Here is a 19,637-nt window from a genome sequence, read left to right on the forward strand (position 1 = left end):
CCTCGCAGGAGTGGATAACCCGGATGCAAAAAATTTGGAAAGTGATGAGGGATGCATTATGTCATTCTTTTGCCAGATATAAAAAGAATGCCGACAAAAGGTCCAAGGACCTTTCTTCATATGCCAGAGGGTATACCTCTCCACTAAATATTTCAGGCTGCCGTTTCTATGTAAGAAACGTGGGCCCAAATTCATTAGGCCTTTCCCAATTGTGCAAGTTATTAACCTGGTCACAGTGTAGCTAAGACTCCCCACCCCATTGGGAAAAACACATCCAGTCTTCCATTGCAGCCTGCTCCAATTAATTCAGGCATCTGATATCAGAGGAGACCCAGTACGGCCACCAGCTCCGGTTACTGTAGATGGGGAATAGCACTATGTAGTGCAAGATATACTAGATACCAGGAGGCACAGAGGACGGTTACAATACCTTGTTTTATGGAAAGGATATCCCCTGTCGGAGGAATCATGGGTTCATAGCAAGCATTGTAGGGCACTCTACCTGGTAGCAAGATTCCACGGCAAACATCCCACAAAACCGGGGGAAGGGGTTCTTCGACTCCTAACTGACTGTAATTTTTAGCTCCCTGGATGCTGTCTCTGTGGTAGAGGGGCCACATGTCATCTCCAACCAGCCCAGAGGCCCGGAACTGCCATTCAAGGGAGAAAACTGGGCCAGCTGCCAAGACTCATGCTTACCAGATTTCCTTCCTCCACAAGCAATCCAGCTGCGAAATCTACAAAGCTCTTGATAACTGACTGTAAACAATTCATGATTAATTGCCGGGTGGTTTTCGCTCGGGGTCACAAGGTGATGTGCATGCGCAAGCGTGAGAGTGTGGTTTATCCTAATTACCAAGTAACTATAAAAGGTGGTGAGGAGCACCGCGTGGCCGCTCTGACAATTTTATCATTGCCTTAGTGCTTTGTTGGCCAGTTTGTGCCGAGGAAAGATAAACTGCATTTTCAAACTGTTTCTGTGTTTGGCTGTTTTCATTAGGCCTTCGGAACCTGACAACAGGTTCAGGTATTCCAAACATAAAACTGTGAAAGGATTTCCAATTTCACTCTTCATTTTTTTGTATCATCTTTTTTTTTTTAAAGACTGTACTTTATAGGAGCTCCTTTTCAAGATCTATTACAGTTGCTTTCAAACCATTAGAGACTACCCACACCTTTGGAACATGCTGAATTTATAGATAGGTCGTGTATAATATTTTTCAGTAACTGGACAGATATGGGACCAAGATGTTACAAGATGTTCCTATTGCTGTTAGTACAATCTTGCCAGCTTCTATCAACTTAGAGTTCACTATGAAAAGATTACAGAGAAGCAATTTCCTACAATTAATAACTTTATTTTGGATTTGCTATCATATTCAATGAGAAAGAAAGAAAAAGAAAGAGGGAAAGGGAAGGAAAGAAAGGAAGAAGAGAAAGGGAGAGGAAAAAAGTGAAAAACAGAAATGAGAGGGAGGGGGAGAGAAGAGAGACCCTATTCCCACAGAAAACACTGAGCCATGAAACCTTGGTAGGCATGTCTGGGGAGGGGAATGTCATGTGACTGGGTGGGAGTGATGTTGAGCTGGCCACACCTACCCAGGTTTTGTGGCTCCCGGTGTTACATAGTAGCAAAGAAAATAATTTTATGGTTGGGGGTCACCACAACATGAGGAACTATATTAAAAGGACGCGGCATTAGGAAGGCTGAGAACCACTGGCCTAAATGAAAAAAAGGAAAAAAAATTGAAGGAGTAGTCCCAAAGTGGAAGAAAATTTGTAAAACAATTCTTATAAATAATAGTCAACTTTGTTGAATGGAGTCTTCTTTTTCCTGAATGAACTGTAGTATACTGTGTTTTCGGGTGGGGGCAGTGAGGATGTTTTATTTTCCTGATATTGGATCAAATCAATGTAATCCTCATTGTTTTTCCTTGTGTTCTTTAATTGATATATTTTCTGTTTTGAATACTAAAAATGGCATCCAAAAAAAATCAGTGTTTCTGATATTACATCTTAAAATAATATAAATGATGCTTAACATTTCATTTCCTCACACACACACACACACACACACACACACACACACAGACATATATATAGTTGCATATTCTATACTAGTATTAGTTGGATCCAGTTTAATTCATCATGAATTTTTGCAACATGCATTTACAATGTTTTATATTGTATATACCTTTGTATGTGTGTGTGTTACCTGTTTCACGTTTGTTTATTTTTTTAAAAAGAAAATGTACAAATATCAATATAGCAGGAACTATAGAAGGAAGTTGTGAAAAGGATATGTGATGTCATTATATTGTTATCTACAATGACACATAATATATCTGCAGATATATCTTTGACATTTACCAGATGGTGGAAGAACTAATTTGGTATTTTAGCTTTGTTTTATATAATGTGTAAATTTGATTTACTTCCTTACTTAGATATCTTTCAGAGATTAGAGGTTTAGCCAATTTTTCTTAAACATGAAAGTTAATGAAAATGTAATGTGGCATCACTCATCACAATGCTTGTCAGGAAAATTGGATAGGATGCAGGAAAGACTGGGGCTGTCATTAGACAAAACAGTAACAAATAAGCAGTTTTATTTTATTTCCTAGGTTACAGTATATAGATTTACTACTATAGCAGAAATTATTACAATATATAGTAACATAGTTATTTATGATGGAATATGAGTCTGGCTAGTTTATAGAATTATATTATAGTGTTGCTCCCACTGTTAGGAAAAGAACTCTGCAGTTAATTCTCCATTTTACTACACTTGTTTATTTGAGGAAAAAAATTGTGTGTGTGCAGATTTGTGTCTTTTTATATTACAGATAGTTTTCACTTAATAATTAGACCCGGGATTTTGATCATAAGTTATTGTGGCTGTTAAGTAAGTTAACCATGTGACCTGACTCAGTTTTACAACCATTTTTATGATGGTCTTAAGCAAGTCCATGGCAATTAAGCAAATTAAATGGTCATTAAAAAAAAAACCACATGGGAAATGAATCCAGCATATTCAATGGGTATTTTCCTTGAAGTTTTCCTCTAAAAAGAGCAAAACAATAGTGCAAATTGTGGTCACATGACAATGGATGCTGCAACTGGTTGTAAATAAGATCTATCTGGAATGTGATCTCATGATTATGGATGTTTGCGCGACAATCATAACTTTGAGGATGGGTGATAAGAATTTTTTCTGAGTCTATCATAATAACTTCAAATGATTGTTAAGTAAGGACTAGATGTATATAAAAACATTGTGTGTAGAGTTCCTATGCATATAGCACAATAATGCTGCAGCATACTTACCCATGATCCTGTAACTGCATTTATATGCTATGCCAAATCATATTTTAGTATGCATTATCCTTAGTGAGTCTTTGGCTACCATGCTTCCTTCCCATATGGCCAAAAAAGAGTGCACAAGCTTTTGCTTTCATTTTTATATAAACACATGTTGCTTTGGTAAGATCTGGGTCTTTCTTTAACATTATAACTATCTCCAATTTAAAAAATCATACAGATAGTCCTTAACCAACAAATGTAATTGAGCCAGGAATTATGGTCATATGTTGTGGCAGTCATTAAGCAGTTTTGCAAACATGTGAGTTACCTTTTTACATTTTCTCATTTTAATTCAAAGATTGGAATCCGATATCACAGAAAATTATTAGCATACTTAATTTTGGCTTAATATAACCTATGAATGCAACCGATTGTGCATTATTTCACCATGATTAAGAAACAATTTTTAATGCTATGGATGAATCTGGTCAATGTTTTCCTATATTTTGGAAAAATACCATTTTTTTATAATGGCCTAAGTAAGTAAGTAAACAAAAAGATACTAAAAAGGGGGAAAGGGGGAAAAGAAACAGAAGAGAAGTAAACTTAAGGGATAAACAGATACTTCACAAACAAATAAAAAAATAGGATTGCTATTTGGGACATTAGAATGTCTTTCCATTTTTTGAAGTCACATTCTTTTTCTTTGCATTGACAATATAAAGGAAAAATTTAAACATATAGTTTGTTTTAATACTAAACAAGTATGTTTCAAAATAACATTAAACTTTTCCTGAAATAGAATGTCATTTTATTTTATAAAATTATACTGAGGTTTGTCTTTGTTGTGTTATGTCTGGCTTCACCACTTTCAGATGCAGCGTCTCCCCATATGTATGCAGGAATTTAGGGTCAATTAAGAAAATCAAACATCTTCTGGATCAATAGTAGAAATTCCTAGTCTTTTAGTGAACAGCTAAACAACTTGTGAACTATTGGATCCTTCTTATCAGAGATATTTCCTTACCAGATTCCTCAGGGTCTTTCAACAATACTTAGAATGTATTGCCTTCACTGGAAAGGTTGGGATACATTCAGAGTTGTACCTGCCTTAAATAGCCCATGTTGAATTGTATAGCACAATCAAACATCACCACAGGAAATGTTTTGTGACATTTTGTATTACATCATAAACTGTTTTATGATAATTTTTATGTCATAAAATAATTTATAATGTTTGCAGCTTTCATTTTCATAGGAAACACGTGTCCCAGACCTTGGACATATTCTGTAACTTAGCCCATTTGAGATAGCTTGGTTCAGAAATTGTTCCCCTAATGCACTGTTTTGCCCAATTAAAAGGTACAGGAATGAGTTTTAATGTATAGATTTTGAAACTAGACATGAACATGGATAGATTTTAAAAAAATAAAATAGTAGCCTGGAACAAAGGAGGATATCTGGATTTTAGTGGATTGCTATTATGACAACTAAAAACAACAAATATAAAAATTTTAAAAAGTATTCTGATTTCTGCTTAAGTTGGCAAAGAAGATTAATTTAAATGGTGTAGCATCCAGGTATTTTTTCTAGAGTTATAAGCTGGCGTCTTGAAAATATATTTCCAGCAATTGCTGAAAGAACCTATTTATACTTTCCCAATGCTGCTGATGTTTTTACGTGGCTGTCCTTCTTGTTCTCCAAAGCAAATCACTGTTGTGATTCACTGCAAGTGTTGATATTGGTTAAATTGGTTGAATATTGGTATGAAGTCATCATTGCATTGTTTCATCATACCAACTGGTCCTTCTGCCTATCTTATTGCTAAGCAATATAAGAAAAATCAGGATTTCTATGCTGTGAAAATAATAATAATAGCACTTATATAACACTTGACAGTGCTTTACAGCCCTCTCTAAGCTTTTTACAGAGTCAGCATATTGCCCCCAACAATTTGGGTCCTCATTTTACTCACCTCAGAAGAATGGAAGGCTGAGTCAACCTTGAGCCTGGTGAGATTTGAACTGCCAAATTGCAGTCAATCCGCAGAAGTATCCTGCAGTACTGCACTCTAACCATTGCACCACAATAATGAATTTAAGTAGCAGCTAACACAGGTTGCCAGCTGTATAGAAAAATGAAAACAATATTTTTTATATTTATTGAAGATTTTTCTTAAAGTAAAAGACAAATCTAAAGAAAAAAAAAGAAAGATGGTAGAAAGAAAAAGATGCAAGGGGAAAAAAGGAAGAAAATTTATGAAGTATGACTTTCAAACTTCCCTTCAACAAATTGCAATCTCTCTCTCTTGTTATGCAAATTTCTCCAGCATCTCATGTAACCCACATCTTTTTAAATCTTTGAATCTGTAAATCATTGCATCATATATTTATTTTATTTTTTCTTCTTTTCTTCATTCAGCAAAAAGTCCATATAAAGTTTCAGAAAAGTTTTTTTTTTTTTTACCTCTGATAAAACAGGTCAGCTTTGTCATCTCAGGAAATTCTTCCACTGTGGGAATTTCATTGTTCTTCCAATATTGAGCATATAACAATTTTGCTGCAGTTACCATTTATATACAGTAAACAGTTGGTCATGAGTCTTTTCTAATTCATTCCCATAAATCCCAGTAAGAAAGTTCTTTTGCATTATCATATGAATTTTTGTCCAAAATTTCTTGGCTTTTGTCACCAGTCTACCAGGTCTGATAAAATGTCCCATCATATTTTAACATTTCTAAAATTGTATCTGAAATAGTTTTCTACACTTTTGATAATTTGTTTGGTCTCATACACCACCAACAGATAATTTTATAAAGTGTTTTGCTTCAGTTATGGGATAGTCTGAATTTCTTACCAGTTTCCCACTGTCTCACATATGTCCATCTATATATTGCATTCAAAATTTAATAGCCCATTTTGTCCGACCATCTTTAACTTGTTCTTTGTTTCAAATCTTAATAAATTTATACGTTTTTGCTATTATGTGTTCACTGTTTGTACCTATATAAATGTTAACTTCTATTTTGTGTTTTTTTATTCCAATTATTTTTACCCATATTAAACCTTTCTTTTAAATAAATATAGGAAATCAATTGAAAACTATGTCCTTGTGCAGTGAGTTGGTCTCTTGACTTCACTGAAAAATGAAAACTACCTAAAATAAACTTAATACATCTTTCTTTCTGCAGGTTTGACATGGGAAAAAGCACTAAGGCAGATTGGATTTGAAAGGTGAGTACCAGATGTTTATGTCTTACTAAAAAGGAAATTGAATTTTGCAACTCATATTGATTTTTATTGCCACACTATATATTTTGCTACTTAAATAATATTGACATATACAGTATATTTAAATTTAAAAAATGATTTAACTTAACATTTAAAATCAAGAAGGAAAGAAAATAAAAAAGGAAAACAATGGAGAATCAATGTTACTTCTAAATAGTTCTGAAGAATATATTTTTCAACAGGGAATTCCATGGGAGCTCAAAATAGTCAAGATAGTGTATCTCACTGCATGATTGAAGTACCATCCCTTTTTAACACTTGCCGTCTGCAGTTGCTCACTGCTGAATGATTTTTTAAAAACATGCTGGAAGTGATGAGAATTATACAGAGGAAAAATATTAAGAGAGTTATATCTTAAATATAATCAAAACCTTTAGGCTCAAATCTTAAAAAATATGTATAGCCTTCTCAAAATATGGTTGGATGTTGAATTTGGTTGAATGATTGATTTTAGACATCATGCAAAAACATGATGTAACATCATGGAAGCATGTTGTTATCATTCTAGAACAATATATTTCTCATCCTTTGTTCTTCTCCTATACCAGCATGAACATAAAGTAGAACTTGAAATTATGCTTATTATAGTTTGTTGCATAGTCAACCGGATGTTTAGACTGAATTTGGCATTTTGTCCACCTATCGAGCTCTTCCCAAGGACCTGAGATAGACAGATGGTGTTAAATGCATGGTCATAGGACGTAAGCTCTTCCGAATAAAACATCCTTAACTATTATTCACATTTTAGTTCATTTTCTGATGGTATATAAAAAAATAAATATATATCTTGTATTTGTAGAGCCAAATTTAGGATCCCTAGTGTATAATGTAACGGATGCAATTTTGTAAGCACAGTATATATTCTAAAATACCTTCAAAAGATCTGTGATAGTACTGTTGCTTTTTTTTATAATCCTAGAGGAGTGGTTGTAATTTATTGTAATATAATAAGTGACAAGTATGTTTAACTGAAGAATTCTAGTCCTGACTTAGGTGTGAAAGCTAGGTTGGGTGACTGGGTCAATCACACACAAGGTGTTGTGGAGAAAATAGGAGGAGCAAGATCTATTAAATATATTCACTGCCTTGAATTATTTTTAAAAATAATAATGGGGGGGGGATATTTTTTTTAAAAAAATCCACAGCCTAGAAATAATGTGAAGTTAGAGGTCAAATGCTGGATTTTTAGTGTGTATGTATGTTTTCTGTGTTCATTCCCAGAATGTTTTTTACAAAATAAAATAGAACACTATTTTATACAACTATATTAGAAGCAAATCCCATTTTTAATGAATCATTTGCAACTAAATATGTAACATTACAGCTTCAATTTATCTTTTTTTCATTTTGATCTCAAGACTGTTTTGATTCCCCTTCAGCTACTTAGGTATGTTACCAAATGCCCTGATCATACGATGCTATCATTTAAATAGTGATTATTTATACATTTATTTGCTTCATTTAGATGACTCAACTATGTTTCAATTACCATGAAAACAATTATGTAAATATTGTAAAACTAGGGAGCGTTGCTAGGATTCAACTTTTAAAAGTCAGTCCAAATTCAAAATACAAGGATAAGACTGTTATGGTCAAGTAAATGGCACGGCAGAACAGAAATAGCTGAATGCTAAATATGTTGAAACCAGAGCTTTTTTTTTCAATTTGTAAGCAAAAGTCAAATAGAGTAAAACAAAGACATTCTTTAAAAGAAGTAGGTAAACATTGCCTATATGTGGAATTTTTTCACATATAGTGGTGGAACATGTATCCAGAAAGAAATGTGTATATGATGACAATATATTTTGAAAAGACAGAAGACTGGACAAAAAAATACAGAAAGAATTATTCTCCCATTTCAGCAGATTTGCATGATAATCCCCTGTTTAAAGAAAACTTGCAAATGAGAATTTATTCAAATCCAGATTCCAATAATTCAGAACTTTTTGTTAATGTTTCACAAATGTGTTTAAAAGAAATAATGAAAGGGAAATCAAATTTTTGTTTATAAGCCTCTATATTTACTCTCAACATTGGTTGGTCTTTTATTTGTTGCTATATTTGCTATTGCTATCCTCCCTTAATTTACACATATTCCTGCTCCTGCAAATAGCATTATTCCTCGTGCACTTTTGTTTACTTATTTAATGTGATATGTATACTTAATACACATTTTTAAAGAAAGGAAGTCTTTATAACAAAGGCACCAAGGTTTAATTGTTTGTAGTGTATTTGTTTGGATATCTGGAAATAGTTTGATAACATGGGTTCTTGGCTGAGACACCCAGAGAAATATTTAGGCACAGTTTGTTCCATTTGTTCCATATGGCACTTCTAATTATAATGATTCTTAAAATTATACTATCATATCATAGAAAATAGGCTACCTAAACCCCAGGTTATGCTCTAAAACTCTCTTGCTTCTGAGTCAAATCCACTTATCCAGACTAAGCAATAGGCTGTAAAATAGAATTTCCAATCGGGTAGACCAAGTCCTTTTCATTTCTTTGTATCTTGAAGTATTTTTATGTTTAACCCTATTTTCTTCACTTGCCATACAAACCATTAAAATATTTAAATTTAGTAGTTGGAACAGTGGGGTTGTACAGTGAGCCAGAACACACAGTTATAATTGATTGGTTGGAGAGTGCTGGCTCCTGTATGAGGCAGCTTACGCTGTGATTGTTACTATGGGTGAAAAGGGGGACATTTCCTTTTCTCCCACCTTTTTCTTCTGGGTGCTCTGTGCACTCTATGATATACCTCATGATGCACCTGTTTTCCTGACTATCTTACTGCTATAAATATAGATGTAAAACATATTTATTTATATAAAATTAAAAGTTCATGTCAGCATCTCTGACTTCATTCGGATATCTGTTTCACAATTCCCTGACACAATACAATACAATACAATACAATAGCAGAGTTGGAAGGGACCTTGGAGGTCTTCTAGGCCAACCCTCTGCCTAGGCAGGAAACCCTATACTGTTTCAGACAAATGGCTATCCAACATCTTCTTAAAGACTTCCATTGTTGGGGCATTCACAACTTCTGGAGGCATTCTGTTCCACTGATTAATTGTTTTGTCAGGAAATTTCTCCTCAGTTCTAAGTTGCTTCTCTCCTTGATTAGTTTCCACCCATTGCTTCTTGTTCTACCCTCAGGTGCCTTGGAGAATAATTTGACTCCCTCTTCTTTGTTGCAACCCCTGAGATATTGGAACACTGTTATCATGTCTCCCCTAGTCCTTCTTTTCATTAAACTAGACATACCCAGTTCCTGCAACCGTTCTTCATATGTTTTAGTCTCCAGTCTCCTACACAAATCTAGATAAATTTTTCTGCCATGTTTAAATGCTACATTGTCATAACTGTTTAAAATAAAAGCATCATTTTTGACAAAACATCAATTTTTATCCCAGACACTCTCCCCAACAATGGCAATTATATTTTTTCTCATCTTAACACGTCCTTCTTAATTTACACTCATGGCTTAACAGAATTATTCCACTATAATATACAAGTAATGTTAGTCATAGTAATAACCAAGTTTTTAACTTTTTTATCAATCTGAAAAGCAGTTATTTCTATCAATTTTATTTGTTTTTTTTTATTTTCATATCCTTTGTTAACATCTTCATCTTTATTTGTTTTAAAACCAGCTACCACCGCCCAAATTCTTTAATTTTGCATTTTCTTTCAAAGAATCTCTCAAAATTATCACCAGGTCAACAGCAAATGTCTTTAATTTATGTTTCATTTTTAATCTTCATTCCAGCAATCCTCGTGTGTTACTCATCACTTGCAAAAATCATTAAAATATGCAATCTTTAGTATTTATAAAATTAATATTTTTTAATATTTTAATTTGTATTTATTGATGCTGGGATGCTGGTCATTATCATTGCTATTATCATAACCTGGATATAGAGTTATTGGTAGCATTTTTCAATTTGCAGGAATACTCAAATTTCAGCGTTAATTATAAAGTATTGAGAGGATATAGAATTTTATAAAAGCACTTCTATAGCTGTTCTCAAATTAATCATCCACAAATCTTGCTGTCAGAAGTTGTGGGAGCTTCATCACTGGAAATTTTCAAGAAGAGACTGCACTTTCATTTGTCAGAAATGGTTCAAGGTCTCCTGCTAGTTGAACTAGATGATCTATAAGGTCCCTTCCAGCTCTGTTAAACTGTTAAATCTGTTAATCTGTTAAATCATTTTACTGTTAATCTTAACATTAGATTCTCTGGTTATTTGGATGCAATGAATATCCCATTGTTGTTAAATCTATATCAGTCTTTTTATTGAGAACATAAATATGGCTTCAGATTAGTTTAGTGAGCTGGAATATATATTTAAAATTCAGGTTTTTTTCTTAGGCAAAAAAAATATGTTAATACTATTAGGTTGTTTCAGGATTATGGGCATAATAAAAGGAAATGGGAACCAAATCTGTAAATAAATAATAAATAAGAGGAATGCCAAGTAACCTCAGTCTGGAACTGAACCAAAGTTCATTTTTTTAGTAACTTATTTTTCTAGACATATGTGTTTCTTTCAAAACATTGTATATACATTTAGTTTCTATAACAACACGTTATATGATACCTACATTTTAAAGTGAAATTTAAGTGAATTTCCTTGGGGAGAGAACTGTTTTTAACGCTAACTTTGCCTTTACAATAATGTCAGATTTCCTGCAGTGAGAGAAATTCAATCTGTGATAATATGCCTCGAATGAGGAAAAGTTAAAAATTCTTCAGTTACTTCTGAAGAACAGGATTCTTGTAAGGGAGGATATAAACTACTACTGTATTGTAGCCAAGAAAACTGTGTGGACATGTTCATGAATTTACCAGTTCAACTTGAGTCAATGGAAACCTTGCTTATTAATTGACATCTCAGTAAAAAATATTAAGACCATAATTCCTGAATTACAATGGTTTTTGTAAGAGTTGGTTCTCGATTGATATGTCTAGTCCTCTTCCAAAGCTATCAATCAGTTATAAAAGAAGCACGCTTACTATTTATACTCTTTATATTAAAAGAATATACAATATAAGGAGAGCAAATCAGAAACTCCTCCTCACCCTTTCAGGAGGGGAGGCCATGGCCAGAGGATTTTTTTTACACAACTTCATTTTGTATACCAATCATACCCTTTCCTTCATCAGGGAAAGCTGTCCATAATCACTCATGCTTTGGTAAGCTCCTAAGTGGATAGCTGCAATGCATTCTACATTGGACTGCCCTTGAAGAACATCCAGAAGTTGTACAATCTGGCTGTGCAAGCAGTTATGATCATACTTCAGTACACCTATGTTACCTTTTGCTTTCTTTACTGAACTGGTTTCTAATAGGTTGCTGGGTACTGGTTGTCACCTATCAATCTCTTCATGGCATGAGGCCATGCTTTTTTCTGATTTCTCTACCCACCACAATGGTCCAGGTCTCATCAATTAAAGAATGCCACCTAAAGAGACCCAGGAAGCATTTATTTTCTGTGGCAATGTCTGCTCTTTGGAACAGCATTCCTCCCAAATCAGATTAATTCTGCTAGCCTTTTGTAAAACCCTTTTGTGTGGCAAGGGAATCAGGAGGGAACGAACTCCCCGCAGAGATTCGGACCCTCACCTCTCTCCAGGCCTTCCGAAAAGACGTTAAAACCTGGCTGTGTCGGCAGGCCTGGGGTCGATGAGTTCCCTTCCCCTCTCGAATCGTGTGGCTGTTGGTTGTTTTTAAATGCCCTGTACTTTTGTAGTTTTTGTATTTTTCCCTTCCCCTCCTTGAGTTTGTGCGCCGCCCTGAGTCCTGCTGGGAATAGGGCGGCATATAAATAAAATGAAACTCCAAACTCCAAACTCGAAACTCGAAACCCAATAACTGAAACAATTAGTTGCTAACTGGTTTATTCTCAGTGGCCATTTTCATTTTGTTTTCCGATGTTTTTGCTTTATTCCATTTTGTTATTGTAATTGATGTTTTTATTGTATTAGCTGCCTAGCGCCACTCTATATAAATCATCATTGTTGTCATCATCCTGTATGAGTTTCTTCTCTAAAAGTATATTATTTGCTGCTGATGTTGATATTGTTACTTTAATCTTTTTAATACTTCAATCTTCCTTTTAGTAATCAGTTTTTTTGAAAGACACATTCATGAGATTAACAACATCACTTTTATAACCTATTTAATGAGTTCCTAATATACTGTAACTTTTCAAGTCTAGACTATATAAGTTAATGCTTCAGAATTCAAATATCTTATATATTATGTTTTTTTGTACTCCATGAATGTACATTTTTCTGAAACATCGGTGGTATCAATTAATTGTGCATCTAATGTTATATTTATACATAATATAACCATTTTTATAGATTAAAAATAATTATCTCACCAGGACTTCTATGTTTCTTGAAAGCATGCATCTAAAGTAAACTACTTATGGCTGAAGCATAATATAATACTGGGCCTAGCTTAAGCAAAAGGAGATCACCAGAGGCATATGGTATCATGCTGAATGAAGTATGAGTAATAAATTAATCTCTTTCTATTTTAAGGAATTCAGCAACTCTCTACTTTTAAGTGTTGAGTCCATAGCCTATACCAGTGATGGCAAACCTTTTTTGGCTGCTGTGCCAAAAGCTGGGGGAGCACAGGGGGTTGTGCACCGGCATGCCACACCCATAGTGCTATATATGTGTCCCCCCCCCCAGCGTGTGCATGACCGCGATCAGCGACATCCCCCCCACTTTTGCGCAGTTTTTTCATGTTCCCCAGGCTCCAGAGGCTTTCTAGGAGCCTGGGGGAGGGTGAAAACATATTCCCTGCCCCCCTAGACGCTAGAACTCACAGTTATAATTGATTGGTAAAATGGACCTATGGGGAACCTGGAAGTTCGGTAATGGTGACTTCCGGTTTGTCAGCAGGGCCAATTTTTGACCTCTGGAGCCTTCAGGGGCTTTCAGGAGGCTTCCCTGTAGGCTCCGCAAAAAATGGACCTATGACCAAAACGGAAGTTCGTTCCTGAACTTCTGGTTTGCTCATAGGACCAGTTTTTCGGGCTTTGGAGGCTTCAGGAAAGCATCCAGAAGGCGAAAAATGGCTTCAAAAGAAGACCGAAGTCAGCTGGCCAGCCTCCCGTGCCCTGACAAATAGCTCTGCATGCCACCTGTGGCACACGTGCCATAGGTTTGCCATCATGGGCCTATACAATGTACATTTGAATGCAACTTTCCTTTATAGAAAATTTATTTTGTAGTATGCTGGAAGGTTTATGAGTAAATGAGTCAAGAGACTAGCATTAAAGATGCTGTACAATCATAGGATAATTTAAAAAAACATGTGAAGCAACTATGGAAACAGAATGTATTCAGAAACAACCAGAAAAGGTTTCTGCATGGGAAAAATGTGTATAACAAGTAGGATTATAGGAATATAAACAGGAAGTTTATCAAAGCTTATATAAAACACTTTTCAAGGCAAAAAAATGAAGTCAGTTTCATCAAAGCAGAATATGGTGCTCATCTTACCAATACTTTCTCTTTCTGTAGTTTTGCAAAATTAGTATATTTTTGTACGAAGACTGAATGAAGCACTTCATTAGAAGCAAATACAGAATGTTGATCCATCCATAAAAAGATATATAATGCTTGGCAGCGTTATTATTAGACAAGTGTGGTATAATGTTCTTGAAATATTTCATATACATTTATGCCTCATAAATTAGTCGATTATCCCTGAACCTCATTCCCTTTGCATTAATTGTACACTAATTGTAATTGTACACTACAGATTCCTGTATTTGCTTCCCTAGAAAAAATTGGTAACAATATACCCATATTTGGGCTTGAGGTTGAGGTTTCTGTCTGATATTTGGGGGCCAGCCAAATAATCTAATTAATTCAATAATTCTTCTTAATTCTGATTAAAAAATACTGACCTTTTTTGTACTTCTCTAATGAATATACCTATCAGAAATTATTTGCTATACATTGTAACTGATTTAATGCAGTGCTTTGCTCAAAATAGCTTTAAAATGCACTTAGGAAAATTTAGAAAAATGCGTTTTGTGCAAAACAATGTATTAAATACATTTTTGCATATTAAAAATCCAATTACTACAATAATAATGGATTTATGATGGATTCATCTGTCTATGATTTTCTATAAAGCATTCTCTCCAAACATTTAATAAGGTTACTCAACATAAATTAGGCTGTGTACCCAGTTTTGTAGGAGTAGGAATGGCAGAGCTTGGGGATGGAGTCAAAAGAGGAATCAGCCTAGAATCTGTACAATCTAGAGTCCAACTCCTCTTGAATTCTATTCAATAGTGCTAACCATTAGTTGACTAGATTCCTGTGGCATTGACATGAGCAATAAATCAGTTTAATTATAATTTATTGTGTGGTCCTTGTCTTTCATGCCTGACAAATTGCTTTCTAATTCCCATCTAGGCCTGGTATCAAATAAGGTTTTATAATTACTAAATGGCTGAGTTTTAACTTCATATTTTTACTTACATTTTTCTGCTAAATGCCAGAAATAGGTAATTTCTCCCATGCAGTTTAACTTCAAAAATCTTTTGCAACAAGTATATGATTGTGTTCTGCAGTGATGTACAAGTAGTTCTCAACTTACAACCATAATTGAATCTTGGTTGGTGAGTGAAGCCTTTGTTAAATGAGACATCGCACAATTGTTTCACTCAATGACTGCAATCCCAGCCTTCCCAGTTGCGGTTATTAAACTTGAATCAAAGGTCATTAAATGGACAGAATTCTGGTAAGGAGACCCTACCATGCCCTACCATTTGGCAAATCCCCTACCAAACTTTCTTAGCAAGGTTGCCTTGCCTTGTCTCTCCAAGCTGGCATGATCCCTTGGAGGCTTCAGCCAGCTCAGCCTGCCACTGCCCCTAGGCCTCCATTTCATTCCAGGATCAAAGTGCTTCTGTGGAACATTTTTTTAAAAATTCCTGTTATGTCCACAAAAGAGGGAGAACAGAATTACCTGACTCCAGTACTTAGTGCTTTGATTTTAAAAAATGCTGATTCAGATATTAGTAGCCTTATATGGATGGGAATTCCTGGGTTCCTCTTTCCCTTTTGGAAGCTTATATATGAGACGAAGTTGGTAATTACATTTATACATCAACTAACTGTACTTTTTTCATTATTCCTTCATTTTAAAATAGCATAAAAATAATGTGAAATGATTTTGCATCATACAAAAAAATCATTTTATATCAATTTCAAGAACTACTTAAACATTTCTTATCTCAACTGTAATTTATGAACTCTAAAAATGTTTATAAATAATACACATCCTATCATATCTTGAGTGTAACAAGTAGGCAGTTATCTACCATATTTTATTTGATTGATGAAAAATATAAAATCTTATGCTTCAAAAAAATTGGTTTGAATGAATCTGTTTGAAAGTGTAACAAAGGGATTATTTTTTTCTGCTGTCTCTGAACTCCAAAATTTATGATTCCACTTATCTGAGAATAAATTGCCTCCTCTAAGATATCACATTTTTTGCCAGTATCACAGTGGTCGGTTTCAAAAAAATTTGGAACCTCTTCTGTAGGTGTGGCCTGCTTTCCGGGTCCACTAGTGGAACCTCTTCTAACTGGTTCGGTAGATTTGACGAACCAGTTGTACCGAATAGGAGCGAACTGGTAGGAACCCACCTCTGCAGTATCAGCATATAAATCATTAGTTATTAAGTTTTATGTAATTGTTATCTTCTGTGAACATAACCAACAAACCTAACTGTGGCCCTCTTTGATTTTATAATACTTTCTTTGCCCATTTTTATAAACATTAAATTCCAGAGCTTTTGAATCCTTAGACATTCATTAGAGATGAAAATATATGACTTCATTAATCCAATCCTTCCTTTCTATCCTCCTTCCCTCCTACTCTCTCTCTCTCCTGGAATCACCCTCACTGGAGTCGTGTTATTGTGTACTAGGACAGTGGGTGATGGCCAGAATGACTGAGGCGGAGACAGGAATAAAGGCTAACAAGTTTATTCCCTGAACGTAACAAGCTAACAATTCCCTGAATGTAACAAGCTAACAACAAACTAACTGGCTTGAGACAGGAACAGCGGCTTCTCATCTGACAGCTCCCTTTTTATATTCGGGGCTGTCAGATGGTAAGCCAATCAGCTGTCGACTATCTCCTGCCTTAACACAATCTCAATGAGCATGCTCAGAACATGACACTCCTTCCCTCTACGTTTGCACAAGCATAGTCCTGCAAGTAGGCCGGGCGCCGCCTAACTTGGCCGGACGAGCGAGGCCCTCTTTCGACGCCTGGGGTAGACGCCCGACCTTCCGAAGACTCTGTCTCGCAGGATGGCAGTGGCACGGGACACAGAGGCACCCAGGACTGGACCGGCCCATCAGGTAAGTCGCCGTTTTGTACTTCTGGGCTGGCTGCGTAATAGCTCGCGGCAACTGCGCTTCTGAGCTCGGTGCCGTTCTCTCTATGGTGCAGGACAGGCTGGTCTGTTGGTCGTCCCTGCCTGGCCCGCAACTGGTCGCAGTGGCACCTCCACTCTTGTCCGTTGTCCAACTTCACCCTGTAAGAACAGGGCCCGGTCTGGTCAGTCACAACGCCTGGTAGCCACAAGGGATGCCCTACGTAATTCCTAGCATATACTGTCTCCCCCCCATGAAAAAACGCATTCCTCCCTGGGAGTCTAAGGACTTAGGAGTGGCATAGTCAGGGTGCAGCTGGTCAAGGGGGGGTCCTAAGGTGGCAACCCATTAAGAGCTCCGCAGGGCTAGCGTTGGACTCAGGGGATGGCATTGTATGGTGGGCCAGCAGGAAAGCATCGATGTGTTCCTGCCAACTAGCCTGGCCCATTATGGCAAGGGCTTCCTTGGAGGAGTGAACCATGCGCTCCGCCAAACCATTGCTAGCCGCGTGAAATGGGGAGATCAAGGCATGCCTAACTCCCAACAAGGCCAGGTAAGCCTCAAACTTGGCGGACGTCAGCTGAGGTCCATTGTTGGACACCAGCATGTCAAGGATCCCATGGGTGGTGAACAATCTCCTGAGGGTCTCTATCAGCGCATCCGCAGTGATGGATGGCATTTTAATAACCTCCAGCCATTTGGAGAACGCATCCACCACAATGAGGAGGACTTGTCCTTGAATAGGGCCCGCAAAGTCAATATGTAAGTGGGACCACGGCGATGAAGGCCATTCCCACACCCGCGGCTCCGCTTTAGGGGGAGCTGCCTGGGAGCCCTGGCATTGAGGGCACCCGGAGACATGGGCGGTGATGTCCTGGTCTAGGTGGGGCCACCATACATAACTACGCCGTAACGCCTTCATCCTTATGATGCCGGGATGGGCGCAGTGCAGCTGCTGCAAGACAATAGCTCTCAGTGAGGGCGGAACTATAACTCAATGGCCCCATAAAAGGCAGCCACTTTGTACAGAGAGCTCCGGCAGCCGAGTTTTGTATGGGAGGAACTCAGGCCCTACACTATCTGGGCCACCCCCTTATCACCCACTCTAAGACCCGGGAGATTACCTGATCCTTTGCGGATAACCGGGCGATGTCAGCAGCCGTGACCGGCAGGCCAAGGTCATCCACCAGGAACACCGGAGATGTGGCCGCAGGGTCTTCTAGCACATCAGGCAGGGGGCATAGCAATAGCAGTAGACTTATATACCGCTTCATAGGGCTTTCAGCCCTCTCTAAGCGGTTTACAGAGAGTCAGCATATTGCCCCCAACAATCTGGGTCCTCATTTTACCCATCTCGGAAGGATGGAAGGCTGAGTCAACCCTGAGCCGGTGAGATTTGAACCGCTGAACTGCTGATCTAGCAGTAGCCTGCAGTGCTGCATTTAACCACTGCGCCACCTTGGCCCATACTGTGAAGCATCTACTCAGGGCATCAGTGTGGGCGATTTGCTTGCCTGGGCAGTGGATCAGGGAGTAGTCATAAGCGGCGAGGAATACTGACCATCGGGTCATACAAGGGGACATCACTTGCGGAGCTTGCCTGTCCCCAGCCAGCAATCCGAGGAGCGGTTTGTGGTCGGTGACAATGTGGAACTGGCGGCCGTAAACATAGTGGTGGAACCGGTTCCTTTCCACGGGGGAAAGGGTGTGGGAGAAAAATGCCACTGGAACCTCTGCGCCGTTCGGCAATTGGTGACAAAGGACTGCACCGACCCCGTACTGTGAAGCATCGCAGGCCAGCAATAGAGGCAAGTGTTCGCTGTATTGAGCAAGCACAGCCTTTGACACCAGCAAGTGTTTGACAGCTCTGAAAGCGGCGGCTTCTCTGCGGCCCCACACCCAGGGCGCTTTAGTGTCCAGTAGCCGTTGGAGCGGCTCTGCCACGGAAGCCTTGTGGGGCAGGAACACGGCATAAAAGTTCAGAAGTCCAAGGAAGGCTTGGAGTTCAGCTCTCGAGGCCGGTGTAGGGGCTTCCACAATGGCCTTGATTTAGCAATAGCAATAGCAGTTAGACTTATATACCGCTTTCAGCCCTCTCTAAGCGGTTTACAGAGTCAGCATATGATATCGTCCCCAACAATCCGGCTCCTCATTTTACCCACCTCAGAAGGATGGAAGGCTGAGTCAACCTTGAGCCGGTGAGATTTGAACAGCCGAACTGCAGTCAGCTGAAGTAGCCTGCAGTGCTGCACTCTAACCACTGCGCCACCTCGGCTCTATTTTGGCCACAGTGGGGTGGATGCCCTGAGCATCGACCAGGAAACCCAGGAATTCGACTTGGCGGACAGCAATTTGGCATTTCTCTCACTTCACCTTAAGGCCAACTTGTTGAAATTTGTGTAAGATGGCCCGCAGTCGACACATCAGCTCCTCGTGGCTGCAGGCAGAAACGAGGACGTCATCAAAGTACGGGACGATGCCACTGAGTCCCTGGAGCAACCGCTCCATCAAACTTTGAAATAGTTCTGGGGCAATGCTTACCCCAAATTGCAACCGGCGGCATTTGAAAGTGCCTTGGTAGATTATGATTGTTTGAGCC

The 19,637-nt window shown here is 37.7% G+C and overlaps 1 protein-coding gene across 1 annotated transcript in view; it reads left to right on the plus strand.

Moving 5' to 3' along the window:
* PIEZO2 (piezo type mechanosensitive ion channel component 2) overlaps positions 1–19,637 on the plus strand; it is a 230,584-nt gene that overhangs the window by 97,857 nt on the left and 113,090 nt on the right. The window contains exon 4 of the mRNA XM_032223228.1: positions 6,494–6,536. Coding sequence (XP_032079119.1) covers positions 6,494–6,536 — 43 coding nt within the window. The remainder of the gene's footprint in view (positions 1–6,493; positions 6,537–19,637) is intronic.

This window comes from Thamnophis elegans, chromosome 8, assembly GCF_009769535.1.
Source record: "Thamnophis elegans isolate rThaEle1 chromosome 8, rThaEle1.pri, whole genome shotgun sequence".
In the NCBI taxonomy this organism is placed as follows: Eukaryota; Metazoa; Chordata; class Lepidosauria; order Squamata; family Colubridae; genus Thamnophis; species Thamnophis elegans.